The sequence below is a fragment of the Dendronephthya gigantea genome, unplaced genomic scaffold, assembly GCF_004324835.1.
Source record: "Dendronephthya gigantea isolate DGI-Jeju-01 unplaced genomic scaffold, DenGig_1.0 000013F, whole genome shotgun sequence".
NCBI lineage: Eukaryota > Metazoa > Cnidaria > Anthozoa > Malacalcyonacea > Nephtheidae > Dendronephthya > Dendronephthya gigantea.
This window is the reverse complement of record NW_021163023.1, coordinates 1,395,226-1,418,835: the sequence shown is the minus strand read 5'-3', so window position 1 is coordinate 1,418,835 and position 23,610 is coordinate 1,395,226. Positions and strand designations below refer to the sequence as shown.

The 23,610-nt window shown below is 40.8% G+C and overlaps 2 protein-coding genes across 2 annotated transcripts; both read left to right on the top strand.

Moving 5' to 3' along the window:
- Positions 1-139: 139 nt before the first annotated feature.
- Positions 140-9,072, top strand: LOC114519398 (serine/threonine-protein kinase TNNI3K-like). The gene is made up of 3 exons (XM_028539524.1): positions 140-240; positions 5,598-6,843; positions 7,467-9,072. Exons 2-3 carry the CDS (start codon positions 5,668-5,670, stop codon positions 8,337-8,339), a joined length of 2,049 nt encoding a protein of 682 aa, XP_028395325.1. The 5' UTR covers positions 140-240; positions 5,598-5,667; the 3' UTR covers positions 8,340-9,072.
- Positions 9,073-10,474: 1,402 nt separating this feature from the next.
- Positions 10,475-23,463, top strand: LOC114519397 (serine/threonine-protein phosphatase 6 regulatory ankyrin repeat subunit A-like). The gene is made up of 4 exons (XM_028539522.1): positions 10,475-10,581; positions 18,279-20,889; positions 21,091-22,020; positions 22,284-23,463. The coding sequence occupies exons 2-4, from the start codon at positions 18,322-18,324 to the stop codon at positions 23,109-23,111; spliced, it is 4,326 nt and encodes a 1,441-aa protein (XP_028395323.1). The 5' UTR covers positions 10,475-10,581; positions 18,279-18,321; the 3' UTR covers positions 23,112-23,463.
- Positions 23,464-23,610: the final 147 nt, after the last annotated feature.

Below are 23,610 nucleotides of genomic sequence, written 5' to 3'. Positions count from 1 at the left end.
TTCAGCGGCGCTCATCTTTAAAAATCTAACGCATTTGCATTCGAAGCCTCTGCGGAGGTGAGAGGGTTTAATCTGTAACTCGAGCTGCAAAGCGGAAATTGCATCTTACTGGTGTGAAATACCACAGACGATAGTTGATTTTGACGACAGAGATTTTTATCCGATATATTTGTTTCATTTTCGATGCTGTAACGAGAATCTTTATCATGATGTAGAACTTATATAAACCACTGAAAGTAGGTAAGTAGATTATAATCACAATGATTTGCTTCAGCACGGCAGAACTCAGAAGCGACTAGAAATCATATGATCGAGACGAGTAGCATATATTTGTCATTTGTGCGAGGTTTGTGTGTCACATTCCCGTGTGATTGCCACACTACACGAATATTATTATATCAGTGAGTTAAGCAGCGTTAAGCCGTTTATGTTAACCTCAGAGCCCTATATTTTATTTGAAGTAGAAGTATTTTGTTTAAAGCCGTTTGTTGGCACGGAACGTGTTTCCACAATGAAATTACAAACCTTCTCGATCTCTTTTTAAAATTTCCTAAAATCTCCTGCCAATAATCTGATTTTTCCTGCAAAATTTCCAACATTTTTAATGTTTTTTCGCTATTAGAATATACTTATTTTTCATGAAAGGCAAAGAAGAACCGCTCACAACTGTCAGAGAACCTGTTGTATATTGATATTATACGTAGTTAAATCACGTGGTTAATCTAGTAACCCGGATGACCACGAGGGATGTGGGGTCTTTGGGGAACGAGCTGAATAGGCGTGTAGTATGTAATATATGTACTAAATAAAGACTAAGGAAAACCTCTAAATTGGCGACGAGGATATGGGATCTAGGTCCCTACAATAACACAAACTGGTACATACAATAACAAGTCAAACAAAATCGAAAGAAAAACGGAGAATATGGCAGTGGCTTTACCCCATTTCGCTGAATTCGATGTTCACTCAGACGGAGCAGTGGATACTCGCTGGAAGAAATGGCTCACTCGTTTCAGAAATCTTCTGCTAGCATTAGCTGTAGACGACGCCAAAAGACGAAGAGCTCTTTTGTTGCACTATGCTAGAGAAAGCGTGAATGAAATATTCGAAACACTGCCCAATACAAATGCTGGAGAAGACGAAAATCCGTTCGCAAAGGCTGTTACGGCACTTACAAACTATTTTACTCCCAAGAAGAATGGAGAATACGAGGTATATGTATTTCGTAAAGCCAAGCAAGAAAGCGACGAGAATATACTAGCGTTTCACACTCGTTTGCGACGGCTAGCTATCACTTGTGAATTTGCAGACACGGACATAGAGATCAAAACACAAATCGTACAGAGTTGTTTGTCGCACAAACTTGCATGAAAGCACTACAAAACCACGAAATGACCTTAACACAGCTACTGGACGCCGGTAAAGCCATGGAAATGTCAAAGTCTCAAGCAGACAACATCGAAGGCAAGCCAGATATCAATAAATTGGCGAAGAAACACGCCACAGAACACTTGAAATCGAAATATGTTGACCGGAAGTCAAACGGCGAGAATTCACGCGACCGGAATAAAACACCCGGCGATAGTCGCAAATGTCGGAACTGTGGCAAAGGATATCCACATCCGAGCTGTATGTAGATCCAAAAAGTATAGTAAGCGAAACGAACCTAGGCATCAGAAACGTGATATTCAACCCATAGTTGACGAAGACGCCAGTTCAGAAGAATCGGATGATATTGGTTATGCATTTTCTGTCATTGGCTCTGGTAAAGAACAATTGCAACACTTGTTCAAAGTTAGCATTCAAGACACTCCAATGACAATCATGGCTGATTCTGGTGCAAGTGTAAATGTGTTGGATGAGAAAGATTATTGAGCGTTATCAAACCCCCCTGAGCTTCAGAAAACAACAGTAAAAATATATCCTTACAAGTCAAGTGAATCTCTTACAGTCTTAGGGAAGTTTACCACTGATTTGAAGTTCAAGTCAACATACATCGAAGCCAAAATCTATGTAGTCAAAGGATCGGGTGGTTCATTGCTTAGCTGGAGAACGTCTCAGGAACTCGGACTTTTGAAAGCAGTGCACAATGTCAACGGCAGTATTTCCTCAAGAATCGAGAAATTAGACAGAGAGCATGACGAGCTATTCCATGGTCTAGGAAAGTTGAAAGGGTACCTAATAAAGCTTCACATTGATGAAAATGTCCAGCCTGTCGTCCAGCCTCATCGAAGAGTACCGTTTCACGTACGCCAGCAGCTGGAGAGACAGCTCAAATGTGACGAGGAACTTGGAGTTGTTGAACGAATCGAAGGCCCTACACCGTGGGTATCGCCTATCGTGGTGGCACCTAAACCAAAGTCCCCTGGACAAGTCCGCGTTTGTGTAAATATGCGCCAGGCGAATCAAGCCATTAAGCGGGAACGTCATGTGACACCTACCATCAAGGAGATCATCGGTGACTTGAACGGAGCCAAAATATTCAGCAAACTGGATCTCAACCAAGGCTACAATCAACTCGAGTTGGCGCCTGAATCACGATACATCACTACGTTTGGAACACACCTGGGCTTGATGCGATACTGGAGTTTAATTTTGGCATTTCGAGTGCGGCTGAAATCTTTCAAAACGTGATCCGAGAAACCCTTGAAGGCATCCCCGGGGCGTTCAATATTAGCGACGACATCTTGGTCTTTGGCAAGACGCAGAGTGACCATGATCACAGCCTTGAGGCAGTCTTTCAGCGGCTCAAAGAACGTGGCCTCACCCTCAACAAACGCACGTGTGAATTCGGCAAAACCAAAGTCGAGTTCTTTGGCTATGTCTTCTCTGGAGACGGTATCACACCTGACCCCAAGAAGATTGAAGAAATCACCAACCTGCAAACATCAACCTCTGCGTCCGAAGTTCGAAGCCTATTGGGAATGACCAACTATTGTGCCAGGTTCATTCCAGATTACGCAACGAAGACCGAACCGTTACGCAAGTTAACCCACAAAGACCAACCCTGGGAGTGGACACAGCAGCATGATCACGCAGTTAACGAGCTCAAAGATGCCCTCGTCAAAGCACCGGTCACAGCCTACTTCGATCCCACCAAGGACACCAAACTCTCGGTTGATGCAAGTCCTGTTGGCCTGGCAGCCATTCTCTCGCAGAAAAACACTGAAACCGGAACCAACCACATCATCACCTACGCAAGTCGGTCCTTGACAGCAACCGAACAACGCTATAGCCAGACGGAACGCGAGGCCCTCGCCATCGTTTGGGCCTGCGAACATCTGCATCTTTATATCTATGGCAAACCTGTCACCGTCTACACGGATCACAAACCCCTAGTGTCCATTTTTGGCAACCCAAGCTCAAAACCCCCTCCGAGAATTGAGAGATGGGCCCTCAGGTTCCAGCCGTATCAGATCACAGTCCACTACCGGAAAGGCGAAGGGAACCCGGCCGATTACCTATCACGCCATCCCTCGAAACATTCCACTGCTGTCAGCCGAGAAGAAAAGATCACCGAAGAGTACGTCAATTTTATCGCCATAACCTCAACGCCAAACGCGCTAACAGTTCAAGAGATTGAAGAGGCTACCGAAACCGATGCAACACTAAAAGCAATAATGACGGCGATAAGAACAAACACAGTGCACGAAGGATCAAAGCAACCTGGCATAGATACAGCAGATTTTGTAGCATGGCGGAAAGTAAAGGACGAACTGACGGCAAACGTGAATCCTCAGGTTATCCTTCGTGGAACAAGAATAGCTATACCCAAGAAGCTACAAGATCACTTAATCAACTTAGCCCAAGGTCTTTAGGGAGTGGTCAAAACGATTTCATTGCTACACGAAAAGGTGTGGTTTCCTGGCATTGACAAAATGGTGGAGAGGAAAGTTTGGCCAGAAGTCAGCATGGACTTTGCCGAGCTTCCAACCAAAGAATACCTTCTGATAATTACGGATGATTACTCCAGATACCCCGTTGTCGAAACTGTCAAGTCTACTTCAGCAAGTACGGTTATTCCAATAGTAGACAAAGTATTCTCTGAATTTGGCATACCAGACGTGGTCAAGACGGACAACGGACCGCCATTCAACAGCAGTGCATTTCAATCTTTTGCACGGACCCTCGGTTTTAAACACCGGAAGGTAACCCCTCGATGGCCAAGAGCGAATGGCGAGGTCGAACGATTCGTACGAACGGTCAAGAAAGTAATCAAGACTGCGAATGTCGAGCGCAAGAATTGGAAACAAGAAATGTACGGAGTTTAAAGCAAGCCAACAAGAGTCAACAATACGAGAAAATGATCGTAAAGCAAAATCGAAGATGAAGAAATACGCCGACGCCAAAGCGTATGTTCAACCGTCCACAATTGAGAAAGGTGACACAGTGTTCGTCAAACGCGACGATTCAAAGAGAAAGCGAGATACTCCATACCGACTCGAGCCGTACGTCGTTATTTCAAAGAATGGTTCGATGGTGACAGCAAGCAATAGAAACGGAACAGTTATCCGCAACTCATCGTACTTTAAGAAAGCACCGACCCAAGATCACGATGAAGAGTCAAGTGATGACGAGGATTTCGCTGATCCAGTGTGTCAACCTGAGGTATCTGAGTTTGAAGCCCCCGAGGTACATCGCTACCCCCGACGAGCGCGAAGGCATCCTCTCAGATATGGTGCACAGCTGCAGTGGTGAAACGGAGGACAATTCGAATAGTCATTGAACTTGATAGAAACTATATATATATAACTTCTAAGACATTTATTCAGAGCGTTGTGTTAGAGTTGAATTCATACTTATTTTGAACTTTTAGCGTACTCTAGCGTCGGAACGTTTAAGTCCTGAGCTTTGAACTTCGTCTCTTTGCATTTTCTAATTTGGGGAGGGATGTAGTGTATTGATATTATACGTAGTTAGGTCACGTGGTTAATCTAGTAACCCGGATGACCACGAGGGATTTGGGGTCTTTGGAGAACGTGCTGACTAGGCGTGTAGTATGTAAAATATGTAGTAAATAAAGACTAAGGAAAACCTCTACAGAACCCTAACACTTTTATTTTCATGTTGAATAAAAATATAACAAACCGCCTTCTTCTGCACAGGATTGCCGACTGCCGATTTATGACAATATAGACAATGTCGATTTGTAGTAATTAGCCTGATTTGTCCAAAAACGCAGACCCTACCAAATGCACTGCTACAAACCACACCCAAACCCAAAGCAGTCCAGTAATTAGAACTTATTAGTGTATTTTAATCGTTTTTAAGAATCTCCTTAGATTCCCCGAATTTTTCTAGATGTCCTGAATTTTCCTTTATCCTGATTTTGTCCTTTTTGGCAGTAAATTTTCCTGCAAACAGGAAATTTCCTGCATTGTGGAAACACTGCGGCGGGCGGGCACGGCTAAAATTGGTACTCGAAGTCTCGAATCCAATTTTATTAGTGCTCAGGCTACGAATAAAAAGGCCGAGCACGAATAAAACATTTTACAACAATTACACACGATGATTAGATAACTAGTTGTAAACCATTTGGTCCATAAAGAATATAATTGTTTTAAACTCTGAGTAAAATTTCTCTTTCTCTTCTAAAGTCGAACCACAACTATTCCCAACGATACTCACTAAACTTCACCACTGGGCTGGTTGTTCTTAACGTTTAAAATGGAAATTGATATGGAGCAAGAATCAAGTAGAAATACAAATGTCCGCGAATATGGCTCGAAACGTCTTCGACACGATGGAATAGCTTCTCAGAGTCCAATGCAGTCTCCATCATTAGCAATTGTAAAGTTTTTGGTTAAACATTGTGGTGCTGATTTAAAGTGCAAAGATGATTGGGGTAAAACTGCTTTACATCATGCTGTTCATGTTGGTGAAACAAACATTGTCAAATATTTTGTTGAACAATGTGGCGCTGATGTAAATGACAAGGATAACAAAGGGTGGACAGCGCTGAATTACGCTGTTATTAAAGGTAGGCTAGAAATGGTGAAATATCTTGTTGAACATGGCGCTGATGTAAATGGCAAGGGTGCATACGCATGGACAGTGCTTCACTATGCTGTTAATAAAGGTGAGGTAGAAATGGTGAAATATCTTGTTGAACATGGCGCTGATGTAAATGGCAAGGGTACTGACAGTGGGACAGTGCTTCACTACGCTGTTAATAATGGTGAGGTAGAAATAGTGAAATATCTTGTTGAACATGGCGCTGATGTAAATGGCAAGGTTGCATACGGATGGACAGTGCTGCACGATGCTGTTACTAAAGGTACCCTAGAAATAGTGAAATATCTTCTTGAACATGGCGCTGATGTAAATGGCAAGGGTACTGACGGTGTGACAGTGCTTCACTATGCTGTTACTAAAGGCACGCTAGAAATAGTGAAATATCTTGTTGAACATGGCGCTGATGTGAATAGCAAGAATACTAAAGGGAGGACAGTGCTGAACTATGCTGTTTTTGCGAGTTGGCTAGAAATGGTGAATAACAAAAATACTAACGGGTGGACAGCGCTGCACGCTGCTGTTACGTTTGATAGATTCGAAATTGTCAAGTATTTAGTTGAAAAGGGTGCTGACGTGACTCTTCACCCTTACACTCTTGTGAAGATGGCAGTTGAGAAAAATTCAGTTGCTTTGGTCAATCTTCTGTTGGAAAAGAACATCGCTGTGTGGAGAGCTGGAACATTTTTTGTTGAAGGAAGACAAATGAGTCTTCTTGAATGGAGTATTCACCTTGGTCGTGATGAAATTACAACGATCCTCAAAAGATCAGTAAATCATCGTGAGAAGATTCAGATGTTGAAAAAAATGAATTGTAACCAGTTAAAAGAGGTAATGTTTCAAACATACACAAGATATTTTAAAACCGAGCCGTACAAGCTATACTTGATAATTCGAAATATGTCTATCTGCAGGGGCGTAGGAGCCCGGGGGGGGGGGCACAGGGGGCACGTGCGACCCTAAAATTTTTCAAGGGACAAAAAGTGCCCTTTTTGTGATGAAAAATGCCTTTTTGGAGAAGCTAATGCGGCTGAAAATAATATTATAAAATCGAAGGTGCCCTTATTGTTTCATACGTATGTGTGGTCACTCACACGTGACCAAATCTTTTTGTAGAGCATAAATATAATCCACACTAGTGGTGTCCTTGGAGCTTTGGCAATCAAACCGTACCTATACATAGTTTTAGCTGCCCTTTTTATTAACTAAAAGTGCCCCAGGAAGCTGGTGCCGCCAATCACTGGATGCTTCCTACGCCCCCGTCTATCAGCTAAAATATCATGTAAACGACAACATGGCGGCCATTCCGTGAAGCTCTCTCGGAATTCAACGACTTCGTATGAAATACGCCTTAGTAACTGAGATTTGACTATTTGCCTTCACTGATAACAATGCTCAAATCGTTTTTGCTCTTAACTTTTCACACAAGATAATTTGTGCTTTTTCGTTCATAGACTCAATCACCGATGCAGGCTTTTGTCGCAAATAATCAATTCAAAATTGGCGATGGTGGTTTTTCTTGTGTCTATGTTGGTCTCATGAAGGATGGAAGTGAAGTTGCTGTTAAGAGAATTTTGGTGCAAAATGAGGATGAAACAGTTGAAAACGAAAAGGAAATCATGAGTCTCATTGAAACAAACTCTTCATTTATAGTGAAATATCGACATTTACACCGTGACGATACCTTCATGTATCTTATTGTTGATCTTTGCGAAGAAACCTTGAAGGAACTTGTTAAAGCATGCAGTATTGAACATCTACAAAGGCAAGGTCCACGAATGATTAGGGAAATTCTATCCGGACTTGACTTTCTTCATGGTAAAGGAATATTGCACAGAGATCTAAAACCATCAAACGTCCTGGTTGATATCGAAGGTCGCATGAAATTGGCAGACTTTGGGATAAGCCGCGTTCTAAATGACGATGAAACGACAGTTGAAACAGATGCTAAAGGCACTCACGGATGGATGCCACCGGAAGTAATCGAAGCCATAAAGAAAAACGAAAAGGGTCGTTTCAAAAGAAAATCAGATGTCCATGTCGCGGGTATGATTGCTTTTTACGTGTTAACCAAAGGCGAACATCCTTTTGGATCTGCATTAGATCGAATGAAAAATATTTTAGAGGATAATCCTGTCAATTTGGAAAAACTTGGTAATCCCACAGCTCGTAGGTTTGTGTCGTGGCTGATTAATCACAAGATTGATGATAGACCTTACGCTCACGAAGCATTGGGGAATTCCTTATTTAGCAACACCACAAGGAACACAGCGAGCAATTATAGACAACAAACACGACGTTTGTTTGAAATGATGAATCCTTCGTAGTTCCTAGCCCAAGTTTGTCCTTGAAGGGAGAATTTGGAGCGACACAAGTATGACAGAACATAGCTAATTTTAAAGTAATTATCACAATAGTATAGTAGAGGGGGGAGGGGACAGCCCAAGTTTGTCCTTGAAGGGGAAATTTGGAGCGACAAAAATTCGACACAAGGGCGACAGAACCAGTCGCATCAAGCGACAATAAAGCAACGCCGTGGATTTGTATTTCGTAGACGGTCGGTAGCAACTTTGATGGTCGGTAGCATCATTTACAGCTTCGCAAGTCGCCGTGTATCTCGCGACACTTTCCGAATCCTTTCGTCAAAAATCGACAAGACGTTGAATACTGTTTAAGGTGTTTTAATAATTTGCGAGGTTGTTTTATCGAGGTGATTCTCGATCCTATGCCAATTAGTATAGGTAATAGCATGGTTTCGAGTGCAGTTTGGATATAACATGCACGAGTGAGTTTTTCTCAGGAGTGTTTTTGCACTGTTGTCAAGTAATACTTTTATATAATTTATATTATTAGCGTGATAATAGTTTAGCAGAATGTGCAGTAGTTCTTATCTATAAATCCAAATTAGCTCCCGTTGAGCATTGCATGGATTTTTTTACATTTAACTGAATATCCTTGTTATAAAGACCTTTTTACACAACATGTTGTTGGTTCAGGTAGAATCTATATAGTACAGTCTTGATTTATTAATAAATGCGATTCATAGAAAAAGAGCCGTTTTCATAGAAAAAACTATTATCTACAGTAGCGTAGAGAAGGCAGGGGGGGTGAAAATCTGCATGGAGCACGAGGCAAAAGATATGGTACTTTAAAAAGCAGTTTGTTAAAAGTTCGTAATCCGAAACAATTCCTCGCTAACACAGAATACGGGGCACCACGTAAGTGCGCCCCCCCCCCCCCGCCCCCTCCTTCCAAAGAGGTATCCTCCCAGGCAACTGGGGGTATACCGAAGTACAGTCAATTTCTCCAAATAATTCATATTCATTACTCGTGCTCTAGGAAAGCATGAGTCTAGGTTTCGTCGTGTGTAGGTCGCGTTTTGGACCTTGATGACCCAGAATGCATTGCGCACTTGACCCAGTAATGCATGACGAAATATAATTATCCGACAATACAAAATCACAAACCACATTTTACAAACAATACGAAGGATGCAAAATATATATGCACAGAAGACATTATACATTTACGGTGCAACATTTACATGCATATTCCTTGGTGCGATGTATATTTTTAAATTTTGTGAATTGTGATAATAATGTAAATGTATTATTTTACTTCGTTCCACACAATTAGAAATTCTCTAGTACACGTTTATTATTCTGATCATGATGCTGTTGTCACCTCGATACAATATAATTGACATTGCATCAAGAAAAAATGTCTACTAAATACCGTACCAACTGTAAATTACAATATACTATCCTCCCAGGCCCAGGATAACCACAAAGCCTTAACTTACGCTATGGGTTCTTACAGCACGCCATGATTGTGTCCCTCAAGTAATGCTATTAAATCCCTAGAACACAATCCCTAGAGCACGAGTGTACCGTGTACGCCTAAGCCGGCGTCTTGTTACTCTTAAAATATCCTTAACACAACGTGTGGTTGGTTCAGGTAGAACCTCAATATTAAAGTCTGCATTCTGCAATATATTGTACACTATTTGAAAGAAAGATTTCATAACTGAGGGGCTGTTCACATGAGCCAGATTACCAAGATGACTTTAAAAAAGCTGTTTGGATAATGGAGAACTAACTAAGCCATTTGTCACAACGTCTTTAAAATTATAGGATTATATTTGTTCGTTGCAAGAACGATTTCGCTAAGGACTAACTGTAAATAGTCCCAGATTTAATTGACGCTGTATCGCCTGCGACATGACTTATGCTGTATGGAAGGAAGGTGTTAAGATAGAGCTAGAAGCAGTAGAGACTTGGTGATTGTTTTGATTTACACTTCTTTTGCTGACGAAGAGTAAAAAATATATAATTGAAGTACGTAGAAGCTTTGTGGTGTTATAGATGCTCCAGGTCTCTGGCTCCAGGTTAAATTTGTAACTCGAGCTGCAAACCGGAAATTGGATCTTACTTGTTTATTGACTATTGTAAAATACCACAAACGGTAGTGGTTTTGATGACAAAGATTTTTATCCGATATATTTGTTTCGTTTTCGATGCTGTATCGAGAATCTTTATTATGATGTAGAACATAAACCATTGAAAGTGGGTAAGTAGATTATAATCACAATGATTTGCTTCAGCACGGCAAAACTCAGAAGCGACTAGAAACCATATGATCGAGACGAGTAGCATATATTCGTGCAAGGTTTGTGTGTAACATTCCTGTGTCGCATATCTGTATTTTCAACATTAAAGTCATGCTTTGCAACATCAATGACAATGTTCGTATTTTGAACATTAAAGTTTGTATTCGCAACTTTAAAGCTTGTATTCCCATCACTAAAGCTCGTATTCACAATCACTAAACTTGTATTCCCATGTATTAAATTTGTTTTAACCACATTAAAGTTTGCATTTCCGACATCGAAACATCGGACGATATTAATATATATATTTCACTCAAGTTGAAAATTCTAAAATTAAAGAGACATAGCTGTATGTTGAAGTTTGAGAGCGATTGCAGAATACCCCGCAATTTTTTCAGCGATGTCTTTAAAATACCAAGTTTTTCTAAACTAGGCGCGTGAATAGGTAAGATAGGAAGGATAAGTTAGGCCCCGTGTAACCGGCCCCTTAATAAGACACGAGAAATATTTGACGTAAAATGTAGGTATAAGTTTTGTGTGGATACGCGGATACCACTGAGGTGGATACGCAGTCGTTTAATATTATAAAGAACGAAGCATAAGTTAATAAGACATGAGATAAATGTACCCATAAGTTTTGTGTGGATACGCGGATCCGTGGATACGCAATCGTTTAATATTTTAAAGAACGAAGCATAAGTTAACAAGACGCCTGTTCTGGCGTTAACTCCGGCGCACGTGCCAGTCTTCAATATAAAGCTTCTAAACATAAATAATACAGTTCATACTCATTTAAATGCCTTGCGAACCTAAATGTTGTTCGATCGTGAAATTCAGAAGCACATCGTACTTTAAAAAGTATAGAAGTTCAATTGTTCAAAAATGTAATTAATGTAGTTTATATGTTGAGATTCTTTATAAGGATTTTGAACGTCTGGCAACTTAGCAAAGGAACAACACAATGAGACATTTTTGTGGCATATAATTTGGGCAGAAAGCGCTCGAAAAAAGGACTACAGGCTCTAATTAACCTAAGTTTTTCCTAGAGGGACAGGAGGACCTCTAAGTTGCAGAGGGTGTGAGCCAGCTCTGTGCATGTTGTTCAGTGAGTTGAGACCTGATGATCTAGGGACCACCATTAGTTATGATGTTGAGAACAGTTATTTTATTGTAATTGAACATTTAAATTGGTATCAACTTGTCGTTTATAATATGGCGTTAGACAAGCTGACGTAAGCACTTTATATAGCGGCTTGTTTTTAGATGTCTTTGGACAAAAACACTGTGTATTTTCGCAGCTTAATTTAAACTCGTTATTAACAATCAAATAAATCATCTCTTAACATTTGGTGGCAGCGGTGGGATGACAAAATGAGTGAGGACACACAAGAAAACACGATGAGCTAATTGGCTCTATTTTCACATTCCTGGCTCCACATTCAGATTCAAATGTAGAGCCAGAATGGGGAATTTTTGCAATGAAACCGCGATAACTTCGTAGCGGTTTGAGCTATTGGAGAAAAATGAAATGCCATTCTTTATGAACATTTAATGAATGAAATAAAGCAACTTAGAGCTTTTTAGCTTATCGTATTTATGCTGGAGGCCGAGCAAAACATATGGTAATTTTTCTTCGCCTCGCGATCGAATGCAGAGCCAGATTTAAAACTCTGCACGAAAATGATTATATCTCAAAAACCATTTCGTATGCAACAAAAATATTCAATGCCATTCTGCATCAGCCTTAAATGTTCAAACTAAAAGTTTCTAGGACTTTGAAACTTGTAAGCCTCTCTGCGTAGAACGAACGAAACGATTGTTTTGACGCGGCGTCCAAATGCCGTTTGACGGCCGCAGATGCTGAAATAGAAAATTAAAATGCTATATTTTCGAAACCCGCGCATATATCGAAATATGCTTAAATGCCATTCTGCGTCAGCATTGGAAAAATCCAATTTATCAATCCGAAACTTTTTACCTTGTGTCGTATGGTCTGTAGACCGAGCAAAACATATGTGCCATCATGCGCCGCCATATGTTAATTTCAAACACCAAACTACATGTCGCGAACATATCGCCGTGTTTCTCCAAAACGAAAAAGCGTGGCACAAAACGCTTCAATGCCATTCTTCATAAATATAAAAGCAACAATATCTATGAGTTTTAGCCTTCGAGGTCATTCCTTCTGATAGGAATTGCGAGCATAACAAGTCTTGCTGAAACCCCTAATCTTGTCGGAAACGCAAAAGAGTGGGCATATTTTTGAGGCGAATTTAAAATATCTCCTCAATGCAAGGTTGTTTGGCTAAAATCTCTTACTCCATTCTTCGTTGGGATTAGAGGCACCAATCTAACTAAAATTCATTTGGTTCTGTAGTTTAGTTTTTAACGTAGAGCGAAAAGAAGCAAACAATATTGAAGTAGGCACCCCCTGATTCACCGGTCAAAACGAATGCATCAATTTGTTATCATTTCTGGGGATTTCCCCTGTGTGAGAACCATTATATTAACCATGGTAAAACATGGTGTGATTGATCTCTTCTACAAACTTGATGTTGCTATTATCTTGCTTATAACTTATCGCAACGGATACAGTCTGCTTACCGCAATTTGCGCATTATTTGCTAAAACGCGCTGTTAACCAACTTACGGATGGTTAACCAACTTAAGCATTTGCGGAAACAGTTAGCTAGCAACGGAAAATTACAAACTTGTTTGTTTCGCATTTACAAAAAATACAGAAAAACATCCTGTTACGTTTTACAGACTTTCCGTTTGGAAACCAACAAATGTAACTGTAGTTTATAAGCAGGGTTTAGCTTATAGTTATAAGCAAGATAATAGCAACATTAAGTTTGTAGAGGAGATCAATCACACCATGGTTAATATAATTAATGGTTCTCACACAGGGAAAACCCCCAGAAATAATAACAAATTAATGCATTCGTTTTGACTGGTGAATCAGGGGGTGCCTACTTCAATATTGTTTGCTTCTTTTCGCTCTACGTTAAAAGCTACGAAGAATGGAGTAAGATATTTTAGCCAAACAACCTTGCATTGAGGAGATATTTTGATTTCGCCTCAAAAATGTGCCCACTCTTTTGCGTTTCCGACAAGATTAGGGGTTTCAGCAAGACTTGTTATGCTCGCAATTCCTATCAGACGGAATGACCTCGAAGGCCAAAACTCATAGATATTGTTGCTTTATATTTATGAAGAATGGCACTGAAGCGTTTTGTGCCACGCTTTTTCGTTTTGGAGAAATACGGCGATATGTTCGCGACATGTAGTTTGGTGTTTGAGATTAACATATGGCGGCGCATGATGGCACATATGTTTTGCTCGGTCTACAGACCATACGACACAAGGTAAAAAGTTTCGGATTGATAAATTGGATTTTTCCAATGCTGACGCAGAATGGCATTTAAGCATATTTCGATATATGCGCGGGTTTCGAAAATATAGCATTTTAATTTTCTATTTCAGCATCTGCGGCCGTCAAACGGCATTTGGACGCCGCGTCAAAACAATCGTTTCGTTCGTTCTACGCAGAGAGGCTTACAAGTTTCAAAGTCCTAGAAACTTTTAGTTTGAACATTTAAGGTTGATGCAGAATGGCATTGAATATTTTTGTTGCATACGAAATGGTTTTTGAGATATAATTATTTTCGTGCAGAGTTTTAAATCTGGCTCTGCATTCGATCGCGAGGCGAAGAAAACCATTTATGTTTTGCTCGGCCTCCAGCATAAATACGATAAGCTAAAAAGCTCTAAGTTGCTTTATTTCATTCATTAAATGTTCATAAAGAATGGCATTTCATTTTTCTCCAATAGCTCAAACCGCTCCGAAGTTATCGCGGTTTCATTGCAAAAATCCCCATTCTGGCTCTACATTCGAATCTGAATGTGGAGCCAGGAATGTGAAAATAGAGCCAATTAGCTCATCGTATTGAAAACCTGACCCGTAGAGTAGAGTCGATGGAGAGTGAGTTTGGCGAGCGTTCAACGGCTACTTTGCACACAGTGAGGTCTAACAACAGTTTCCGAGCTAAGCAGGATGTTTTCACGGATGGAAACTGGGAAGTTAGTTTACCGCCCGAGCCGCAGCAAATCGAAAAAGAAAACCCAAGCCACGTTACGAGTAATGAAACAGAGAATGCAACATTTGTACAATGCACCATAAACAATGTGGAGATATGCATCCTAGTAGACACTGGAGCAGCAGTGACAATTATGCATAATGATACTTTCCAGATAATTCGCACTAGAGAAAACAAGTATTAGCGCGTGGAGGTCGGCCAATCCTAGGAGCTATATGCTCTAGTGTGGGGCCTGGAGTATTTTAAAGTCTACCTCCTGGGAAGACAGTTCCATGTCCGCACCGATCACAGTGCGCTTAAGTGGTTGTACAGCTTCAAAAATCCTAAAGGACAGGTGGCACGGTGGCTTAAACGGTTGGCTAAGTTCAACTTCTCTATCGAACACAGACCTGGACTATGTCATCAGAACGCAGATGCATTGTCAAGATCTACTCTACCCGAAAAATCTGATGATGAAGCTTTTTATGTGGAGAATGTTACTAACGGCACTTGGTTAGGCAGATGGACGAAGTCGGAATTTGCGTTATACCAACAGGAAGATGCAGCTATCGGTCAAGCTATCAAGTGGGTCGAGACTGGAGCTCGACCAGAAAGAAGGGTGATTGCCGGGGAAAGTGCAGTGGTAGGTAGTCTTTGGAGCCAATTCAACAGGTTGACAATTAAAGATGGGCTACTTTTCCGTACGTATAAATCAGAGGATGGCAAGTCTAGACACCTGCAACTGGTTGTTCCACGTAAATTGGTCAATGAGGTGATGATAATGCTTTACGATACCCCAACTTGTGGGCACTTGGGTGCACTGAAGACGGCCGAGAGGGTCGTGGCACGACTGTATTGGAAGGGCAGGAGACAAGATGTAGAGGACTATTGCCGCAGCTGCCAAGTTTGCAGTGAGCGGAATGCACCAGCCAAGATGCCTCGAGCGAAGTTGGGTACGATGCCAAATGGGTATCTGATGGAACGAGTGGCGATGGATGTGGTCGGTCCACTTCCAAAAACAGCACGTGGTAACCGTTTTATCCTGGTTGTAAGTGACTACTTCACCAGATGGCCAGAAGCTTATGCCATTGCTAGTCACAATGCTGAAACCGTTGCTCAGAAACTGGTCGAAGAGTGGATTTCGAGATACGGCGTAATGCAACACCTCCACTTGGACCAAGGTAAGGAATTTGAGAGCAAGTTGATTGAAAGTATGGTACAGATCCTGGGCGTGAACAAGACACATACGACACCTTACCACCCACAGAGTGATGGGCTTGTGGAACGATGTAACCGTACTCTGAAAGACATGTTATCTAAGATTGTTGACAGGAACCAGAATGATTGGGATGCCTGGATTCCACATGTCCTCTTGGCTTACGGAACCGCTGTGCACGCATCAACAGGAATAACGCCGTATCGTTTGATGTTCGGAAGAGAAGCGAGAATTCCGGTGGATTTATTGGTGGAAGGCATGGAGGCTAAAGATGGTGGCTCACAGGATACGACATCGTACATTATTCAAAGCAAAGAGAAGTTTCACAAGGCCCATGAACTGGCAAGAAGTAAAATGCAGCAAACAACAAGAAGATACAAAGACTACTATGACAGTAAAGCATCCGGGAGTCCTTATAAGGTTGGTGACAAAGTTTGGTTATTTGATCCAGCTATGCAGAGTAATATGTCGAAAAAGCTAAGGCGACCATGGGGTGGTCCCTATATACCGTTGTGAAAGCGTTGTCTGATGCAGTCTATCGCGTCCAGCGTGACGGACGGGGACGAAAACGTGTCGTGGTACATTTCAACAGGCTGAAGCCTTGCACAGTTCGTCGACGCGATTTGGTATCCAGTTCACCTGAAAAGAAGTCGGAGCCTGAAAAGAGAAAACGTGACAGCTCGCATGGTGATCCTAAAGAGCCTCCACGAGCCAGTATCGAGTACGATAGTGACGATGAGGATGTACAATTGGTGGTTCGACACACAGAGGACGTGCTCACAACCAAGGAAGTATTTCAAACGCACCAAGCCTGGAACAACCTGTCATAGTTAAGACTGAGCAACAGACCCCGGGAGTGGTCGACTGCCAGAATACTAGTTCCCGCAACAGAAGACCACCCGCTTGGTTGAAAGACTATTCTCTATGAACAGTATAATTAAATGGATAGTGACGGTTAACATAATAGAACCCATTCTCTCATTAGGGAGGGAGTGATGTTGAGAACAATTATTTTATTGTAATTGAACATTTAAATTAGTATCAACTTGTCGTTATGGCGTTAGACAAGCTGACGTAAGCACTTTATATAGCGGCTTGTTTTTAGATGTCTTTGGACAAAAACACTGTGTATTTTCGCAGCTTAATTTAAACTCGTTATTAACAATCAAATAAATCATCTCTTAACAATACTAAGACAGTAAGGGCACTCAAAACCCGACAGAGCATGCAAAAATTATAGGTTTTTCTAGAGGAACAGGTGAACCTCTAGATAACAGGGGAACAGGCGGACCCCTGTTCTGGTCAGTCAGCTCGACTCAAATATTGCCTGACTGACCCATCGAGTCTCTAGGTCAGGTCATCAGGTCGCATTTTCGACCAAAATGACCTGTACAAATGCACTTCACGTGGTGAGGTGTTGTCCAGAAGGACAGCACTTCCTGCCCGATTGTTTAATCACTGCAATTCATTACAAGTTACAAGAAGAGTATCGACAGACTCTCTAGAGATAACATATGAATGAACATAACGTATCAGTATATACTTACATGCGGATGCCACTGCGGCCGGTCCTTCGCTGTGGGGAGGTTGATGGGGTTAATTTTTGTAGTTTTTGGTTATTATAATTATTTTTGAAACGCAGATATATATTGTCGCCTTTCGATAAAAAACCTTTAAATATTTGACCGGCGTTGTGGACGCAACGGCTGAGGTCTTACGAATGACCAATGCATGCATGGGGAGCAGGAAAAACCTAGCAGAAAGAGGGGACCATTGTTCTAGTCCACGTGAAGGGAAAGACCGTCAGGGGAGATTCGATTGGCCGTAACACAAGTTTGCATACGTTGTTCACATGCTAAGATGCCAGAGTTCGGTCAGATTTTGGACTTTATAACTATTAACATGGCTGGTAAAGACTGCCTTGCTCTATTGAGGCCTTGACCTTGCCCGGGCTAAAATTAGTGCATGCGATAACTATGACAGCTAGACCGGAGATGGTCCATATGCAGGATGAAATAGGACCTTCTAGAACATATTACTCTATTAACTGCAAATTTTTAACTTGCTTATAACTTTTTTATATAAATATTTGTCACCAAATTTCGTGTCAGATTGTTAGAAACATTCTCATTTCAAAACTGACAGCTTACGAAAACTCGATCAAATTTTGCTGTGTATGGCATTTTTTTTAATGAAATGGTCTTAAATTCTGAGTAAAATTTCGTTGAGACCACGACATCCCAACGATACCCACTGGGGTTGTTTTTCACTTTAGAAACAATAGAAAAAATAAATTCTCAACGGCGCAAGGCCCCCACGAAATAAAATTGTCTCATTTCTACATTCTCAACGTTTATAATAGGAATTGGTAAGAAGTAAGTGGAAGTATACAGGTGTTTGCGAATATGGTCAAAAACGCCATCTTAATTCGAGACGATGGAATAACTTCTCAGAGTCCAATGCAGTCTCCGTCATTAGCAATTATCAAGTTTTTGGTTAAATATTGTGGTGCTGACTTAAGTTGTAAAGATGAGTCGGGCAAAACTGCTTTACATCATGCTGTTGATGTTGGTGAAACAGACATTGTCAAATATTTTCTTGAACAATGTGGTGCTGATGTAAATGACAAGGATAAAATAGGATGGACAACGCTGAACTACGCTGTTATTAAAGTTAGGCCGGAAATATTGAAATATCTTGTTGAACATGGCGCTGATACAAATGGCAAGGATATTCACGGGTGGACAGTGCTGCACAATGCTGTTAAAAACGGTCGGCTAGAAATGGTGAAATATCTAGTTGAACATGGCGCTGATGTAAATGGAAAGAATACTTATGCCTACGGGGAGACAGTGCTGCAATATGCTGTTACTGAAGGTTTACTAGAAATGGTAAAATATCTTGTTGAACACGGCGCTGATGTAAATAGCAATGATACTGACGGATGGACAGTGTTGCACAGTGCTGTTACAAAAGCTACATTAGAAATTGTAAAATATCTTGTTGAAAATGGCGCTGATGTAAATGGTAAGAGGAATGACGGATGGACAGTACTGCACTCTGCTGCTACTGAAGGTACGATAGAAATAGTAAAATATCTTGTTGAACACGGCGCTGATGTAAATAGCAATGATACTGACGGATCGACAGTGTTGCACAGTGCTGTTACAAAAGCTACATTAGAAAAGGTAAAATATCTTGATGTAAATGGTAAGAGCAATCCCAGGACAGTGCTTAACTATGCTAGTGAAGGTATGCTGAAAATAGTAAAATATCTTGTTGAGAAAAGCGCTGATGGAAATGGCAAGGATAATGACGGATGGACAGTGCTTCACTATGCTGTTACTAAACGTACGCTAGAAATTGTAAAATATCTTGTTGAAAACGGCGCTGATGTAAACAGCAAGAAAATTAACGGGGAGACAGTGCTGCACTCTGCTGTTAATAAACGTACGCTAGAAATGGTCAAATATCTTGTTGAAAAGGGGGCTGATGTCAATGGCAAAGATACTAACGGAGAGACAGTGCTGCACGCTGCAGTAACCCAAGGTTCGCTAGAAATGGTAAAATACCTCGTTGAAAACAGGGCTGATGTAAATAGTGGGAAAACTAACGGGTGGACTGTGCTGCACTCTGCCGTTACAGAAGTTAGGCTAGAAATGGTAAAATATCTTGTTGAACATGGCGCTGATTTAAATCGCCAGAAAACTAAGGGGTTGACAGTGCTGCACAAAGCTGTTACTAGAAGAAGCCTAGAAATAGTTAAATATCTTGTTAAAAATGGCGCTAATGTAAATTGTACGGATACTCGTGGATGCACAGTGCTGCACTCTGCTGTTACTAAAGGTAAACTAGAAATGGTAAAATATCTTGTTGAACTTGGCGCTGATGTAAATGGCAAAAAGACTAATGGGTGGACAGTGCTGCACTCTGTTGTTACTAAACGTTCTCTGGAAATGGTAAAATATCTTGTTGAAAACGGCGCTGATGTAAATGGAAAGATGACTGACGGATGGACAGTGCTGCATACTGCTGTTACTGAAAGTACCCTGAAAATAGTAAAATACCTTGTTGAAAACGGAGCTGATGTAAATAGTAAGGATACCGATGGCTGGACTGTGCTGCACCCTGCTGTCATTGTAGGCATGCTTAGAATGGTAAAATATCTTGTTGAAAACGGCGCTGATGTAAATGGTGAGAATACTGAAGGTTACACAGTGCTGCACTCTGTTTCTGATATAAATGCCAAGCAAAGTGCCGGGAGTACAGCGCCGGATGATGTTGTTTTATATGAAGATAGACTAGGAATTATGAAATATCTTGTTGAACATGGCGCTGATGTAAATGGAAAGCATACTGACGGGTGGACAGTACTGCATAATGCAGCTTCTCAAGGTACGTTAGAAATGGTAAAATATCTTGTTGAAAAGGGCGCTGACGTAAATGGAAAAGATACTGACGGATCCACAGTGCTGCACAGTGCTGTTGCTGGAGGTACGCTAGAAAAGGTAAAATATCTTGTTCAAAATGGAGCTGATGTAAATGGAAAAGACACTGGCGGATCGACAGTCCTGCGCTATGCTGTTACTGAAGGCACGCTAGAAATGGTAAAATATCTTGTTGAAAATGGAGCTGATGTAAATGAAAAAGATACTGACGGATGGACAGTGCTGCGCTATGCTGTTACTGAAGGTACGCTAGAAATAGTAAAATATCTTGTTCAAAATGGAGCTGATGTAAAAGAAAAAGATACTGACGGATGGACAGTGCTGCGCTATGCTGTTACTGAAGGTACGCTAGAAATAGTAAAATATCTTGTTCAAAATGGAGCTGATGTAAATAGAAAAGTTACTGACGGATGGACAGTGCTGCGCCATGCCGTTACTGAAGGCACGCTAGAAATAGTAAAATATCTTGTTCAAAATGGAGCTGATGTAAAAGAAAAAGATACTGACGGATGGACAGTGCTGCGCTATGCTGTTACTGAAGGTACGCTAGAAATAGTAAAATGTCTTGTTCAAAATGGAGCTGATGTAAATGGAAAAGATACTGACGGACGGACAGTGCTGCGCCATGCCGTTACTGAAAGTACGCTAGAAATAGTAAAATATCTTGTTCAAAATGGAGCTGATGTAAAAGAAAAAGATACTGACGGATGGACAGTGCTGCGCTATGCTGTTACTGAAGGTACGCTAGAAATAGTAAAATGTCTTGTTCAAAATGGAGCTGATGTAAATGGAAAAGATACTGACGGACGGACAGTGCTGCGCTATGCTACTACTGAAGGTAGGATAGAAATATTAAAATATCTTGTTGAAAACGGCGCTGATGTAAATGGAAAAGATACTGACGGATGGACAGTGCTGCGCCACGCTGTTACTGAAGGTACGCTAGAAATGGTAAAATATCTTGTTCAAAATGGAGCTGATGTAAATGGAAAAGATACTAACGGATGGACAGTGCTGCGCCATGCTGTTACTGAAGGTACGCTAGAAATGGTAAAATATCTTGTTCAAAATGGAGCTGATGTAAATGGAAAAGATACTGACGGATGGACAGTGCTGCGCTATGCTGTTACTGAAGGTACGCTAGAAATGGTAAAATATCTTGTTCAAAATGGAGCTGATGTAAATGGAAAAGATACTAACGGATGGACAGTGCTGCGCTATGCTGTTACTGAAGGTACGCTAGAAATGGCAAAATATCTTGTTGAAAATGGAGCTGATGTACGTGGAAAAGATACTGACGGATCGATAGTGCTGCACAGTGCTGTTACTGAAGGTAGGCTAGAAATAGTAAAATATCTTGTTGAACATGGCGCTGACGTAACTCTTAAAAGTAAACACAGCGTTCATACTATTGGCATTGACATCCTGAAAATGGCTGTTGAGAAAAATTCAGTTGCTTTGGTCAATTTTCTGTTGGAAAAGGACATCGCTGTGTGGAGAGCTGGAACATTTCTTGTTGAAGGAAGACAAATGAGTCTTCTTGAATGGAGTATTCACCTCGGTCATGATGAAATAGCAACTATCCTCAAAAGGTCCGTAAATCATCGTGAGAAGATTCAGATGTTGAGAACAATGGATTGCAACAAATTAGAAGAGGTAAATTTTTTTAAATTTATAAAATGTTGTTTCAGTGAGTTTAGGCAGTAACTAAGGTTAATATAGGAAGTTTACGATCCACGACGCGGTAGCTCGATAACACGCATTTGGATTCGTCTCGGTTTAACCAGGCTCGTGTGATGTGTGAAAACTGTTACAGATTTATTGCCTTCGTTTATTCAAACACTCGAATGCTTTTTCTAGTTTTTTTTTTCTCCCCACAGAAAACCTATTGTTTTTTAATTATAATTTTCTCCCCATAGGTTGAAACACCAATGCAGGCTTTTGTCGCAAAGAATCAATTCAAAATTGGTGATGGTGGTTTTTCTTGCGTCTATGTTGGTCTCATGAAGGATGGAAGTGAAGTTGCTGTTAAGAGAATTTTGGTGCAAACTGAGGATGAAACAGTTGAAAACGAAAAGGAAATCATGAATCTCATTCAAACAAACTCTCCATTCATAGTGAAATATCGACATTTTCACCGTGACGATACCTTCATGTATCTTATTGTTGATCTTTGCGAAGAAACCTTGAGGGAACTTGTTCATGCAAGCAGTATTGAATATCTACAAGAGCAAGGTCCACGAATGATTAGGGAAATTCTATCCGGACTTGAATTTCTTCATGGTAAAGGAATATTGCACAGAGATCTAAAACCATCAAACGTCCTGGTTGATATCGAAGGCCGCATGAAATTGGCAGACTTTGGAATAAGCCGCGTTGTTAATGAAGATGAAACGACAGTTGAAACAGATGCAAAAGGTACTCGTGGATGGATGCCACCGGAAGTAATTGAAGCAATAGTTAAAAAAGAAAAAAGTCGTTTTAAAAGGAAATCAGATGTCCATGTCGCGGGTATGATTGCTTTTTACGTGTTAACCAAAGGTGAACATCCCTTTGGATCTGCATTAGATCGAATGAAAAATATTTTAGAGAATAATCCTGTCAATTTGGAGAAACTTGGTGACCGCGATGCTCGTAGGTTTGTGTCGTGGCTGATTAGTTACAAGATTGATGATAGACCTCACGCTCACGAAGCATTGGGGGATTCCTTATTTATCAACACCACAACGAACACAGCGAGCAATTAGACAACCAACCACGACGTTTGTTTGAAATGACGAATCCTTCCTAGTCCAAGTTTGTTCTTGAAGGGAAAACTTGGAGCGACACAAGGGCGACAGAACATAGCTAATTTTAAAGTAATTATCACAATAATATAGTAGAGGGGGACAACCCAAGTTTGTCCTTGAAGGGGAACTTTTGAGCGACAAAAATTCGACATAAGGGCGACAGAACCAGTCGCATTTTTTTTTGCACGGTTGTCAAGTAATACTTTTATATATATTATTAGCGTGATAATAGTTTAGCAGAATGTGCTGTAGTTCTTATCTATAAATCCAAATTAGCTCGCGTTGAGCATTACATAGATTTTTTACATTGAACTGAATATCCTTGTTATAAAGACCTTTTTACACAACATGTTGTTAGTTCAGGTAGAATCTAAATAGTTCAGTCTTGATTTAAAAATAAATGCGATTCATAGAAAAAGAGCTGTTTTCATAGAAAAAACTATTATCTACAGTAGCG

Excerpts from the sequence above, each read along its gene's own strand:
- LOC114519398 (XM_028539524.1), top strand. The coding sequence starts at position 5,668 with ATGGAAATTGATATGGAGCAAGAATCAAGTAGAAATACAAATGTCCGC. Across the intron at positions 6,844-7,466 it reads ATTGTAACCAGTTAAAAGAG|ACTCAATCACCGATGCAGGC; the intron begins GTAATGTTTCAA and ends TTTCGTTCATAG.
- LOC114519397 (XM_028539522.1), top strand. The coding sequence starts at position 18,322 with ATGGTCAAAAACGCCATCTTAATTCGAGACGATGGAATAACTTCTCAG. Across the intron at positions 20,890-21,090 it reads ACGGATGGACAGTGCTGCGC|GCTGTTACTGAAGGTACGCT; the intron begins TATGCTGTTACT and ends GTGCTGCGCTAT. Across the intron at positions 22,021-22,283 it reads ATTGCAACAAATTAGAAGAG|GTTGAAACACCAATGCAGGC; the intron begins GTAAATTTTTTT and ends TTCTCCCCATAG.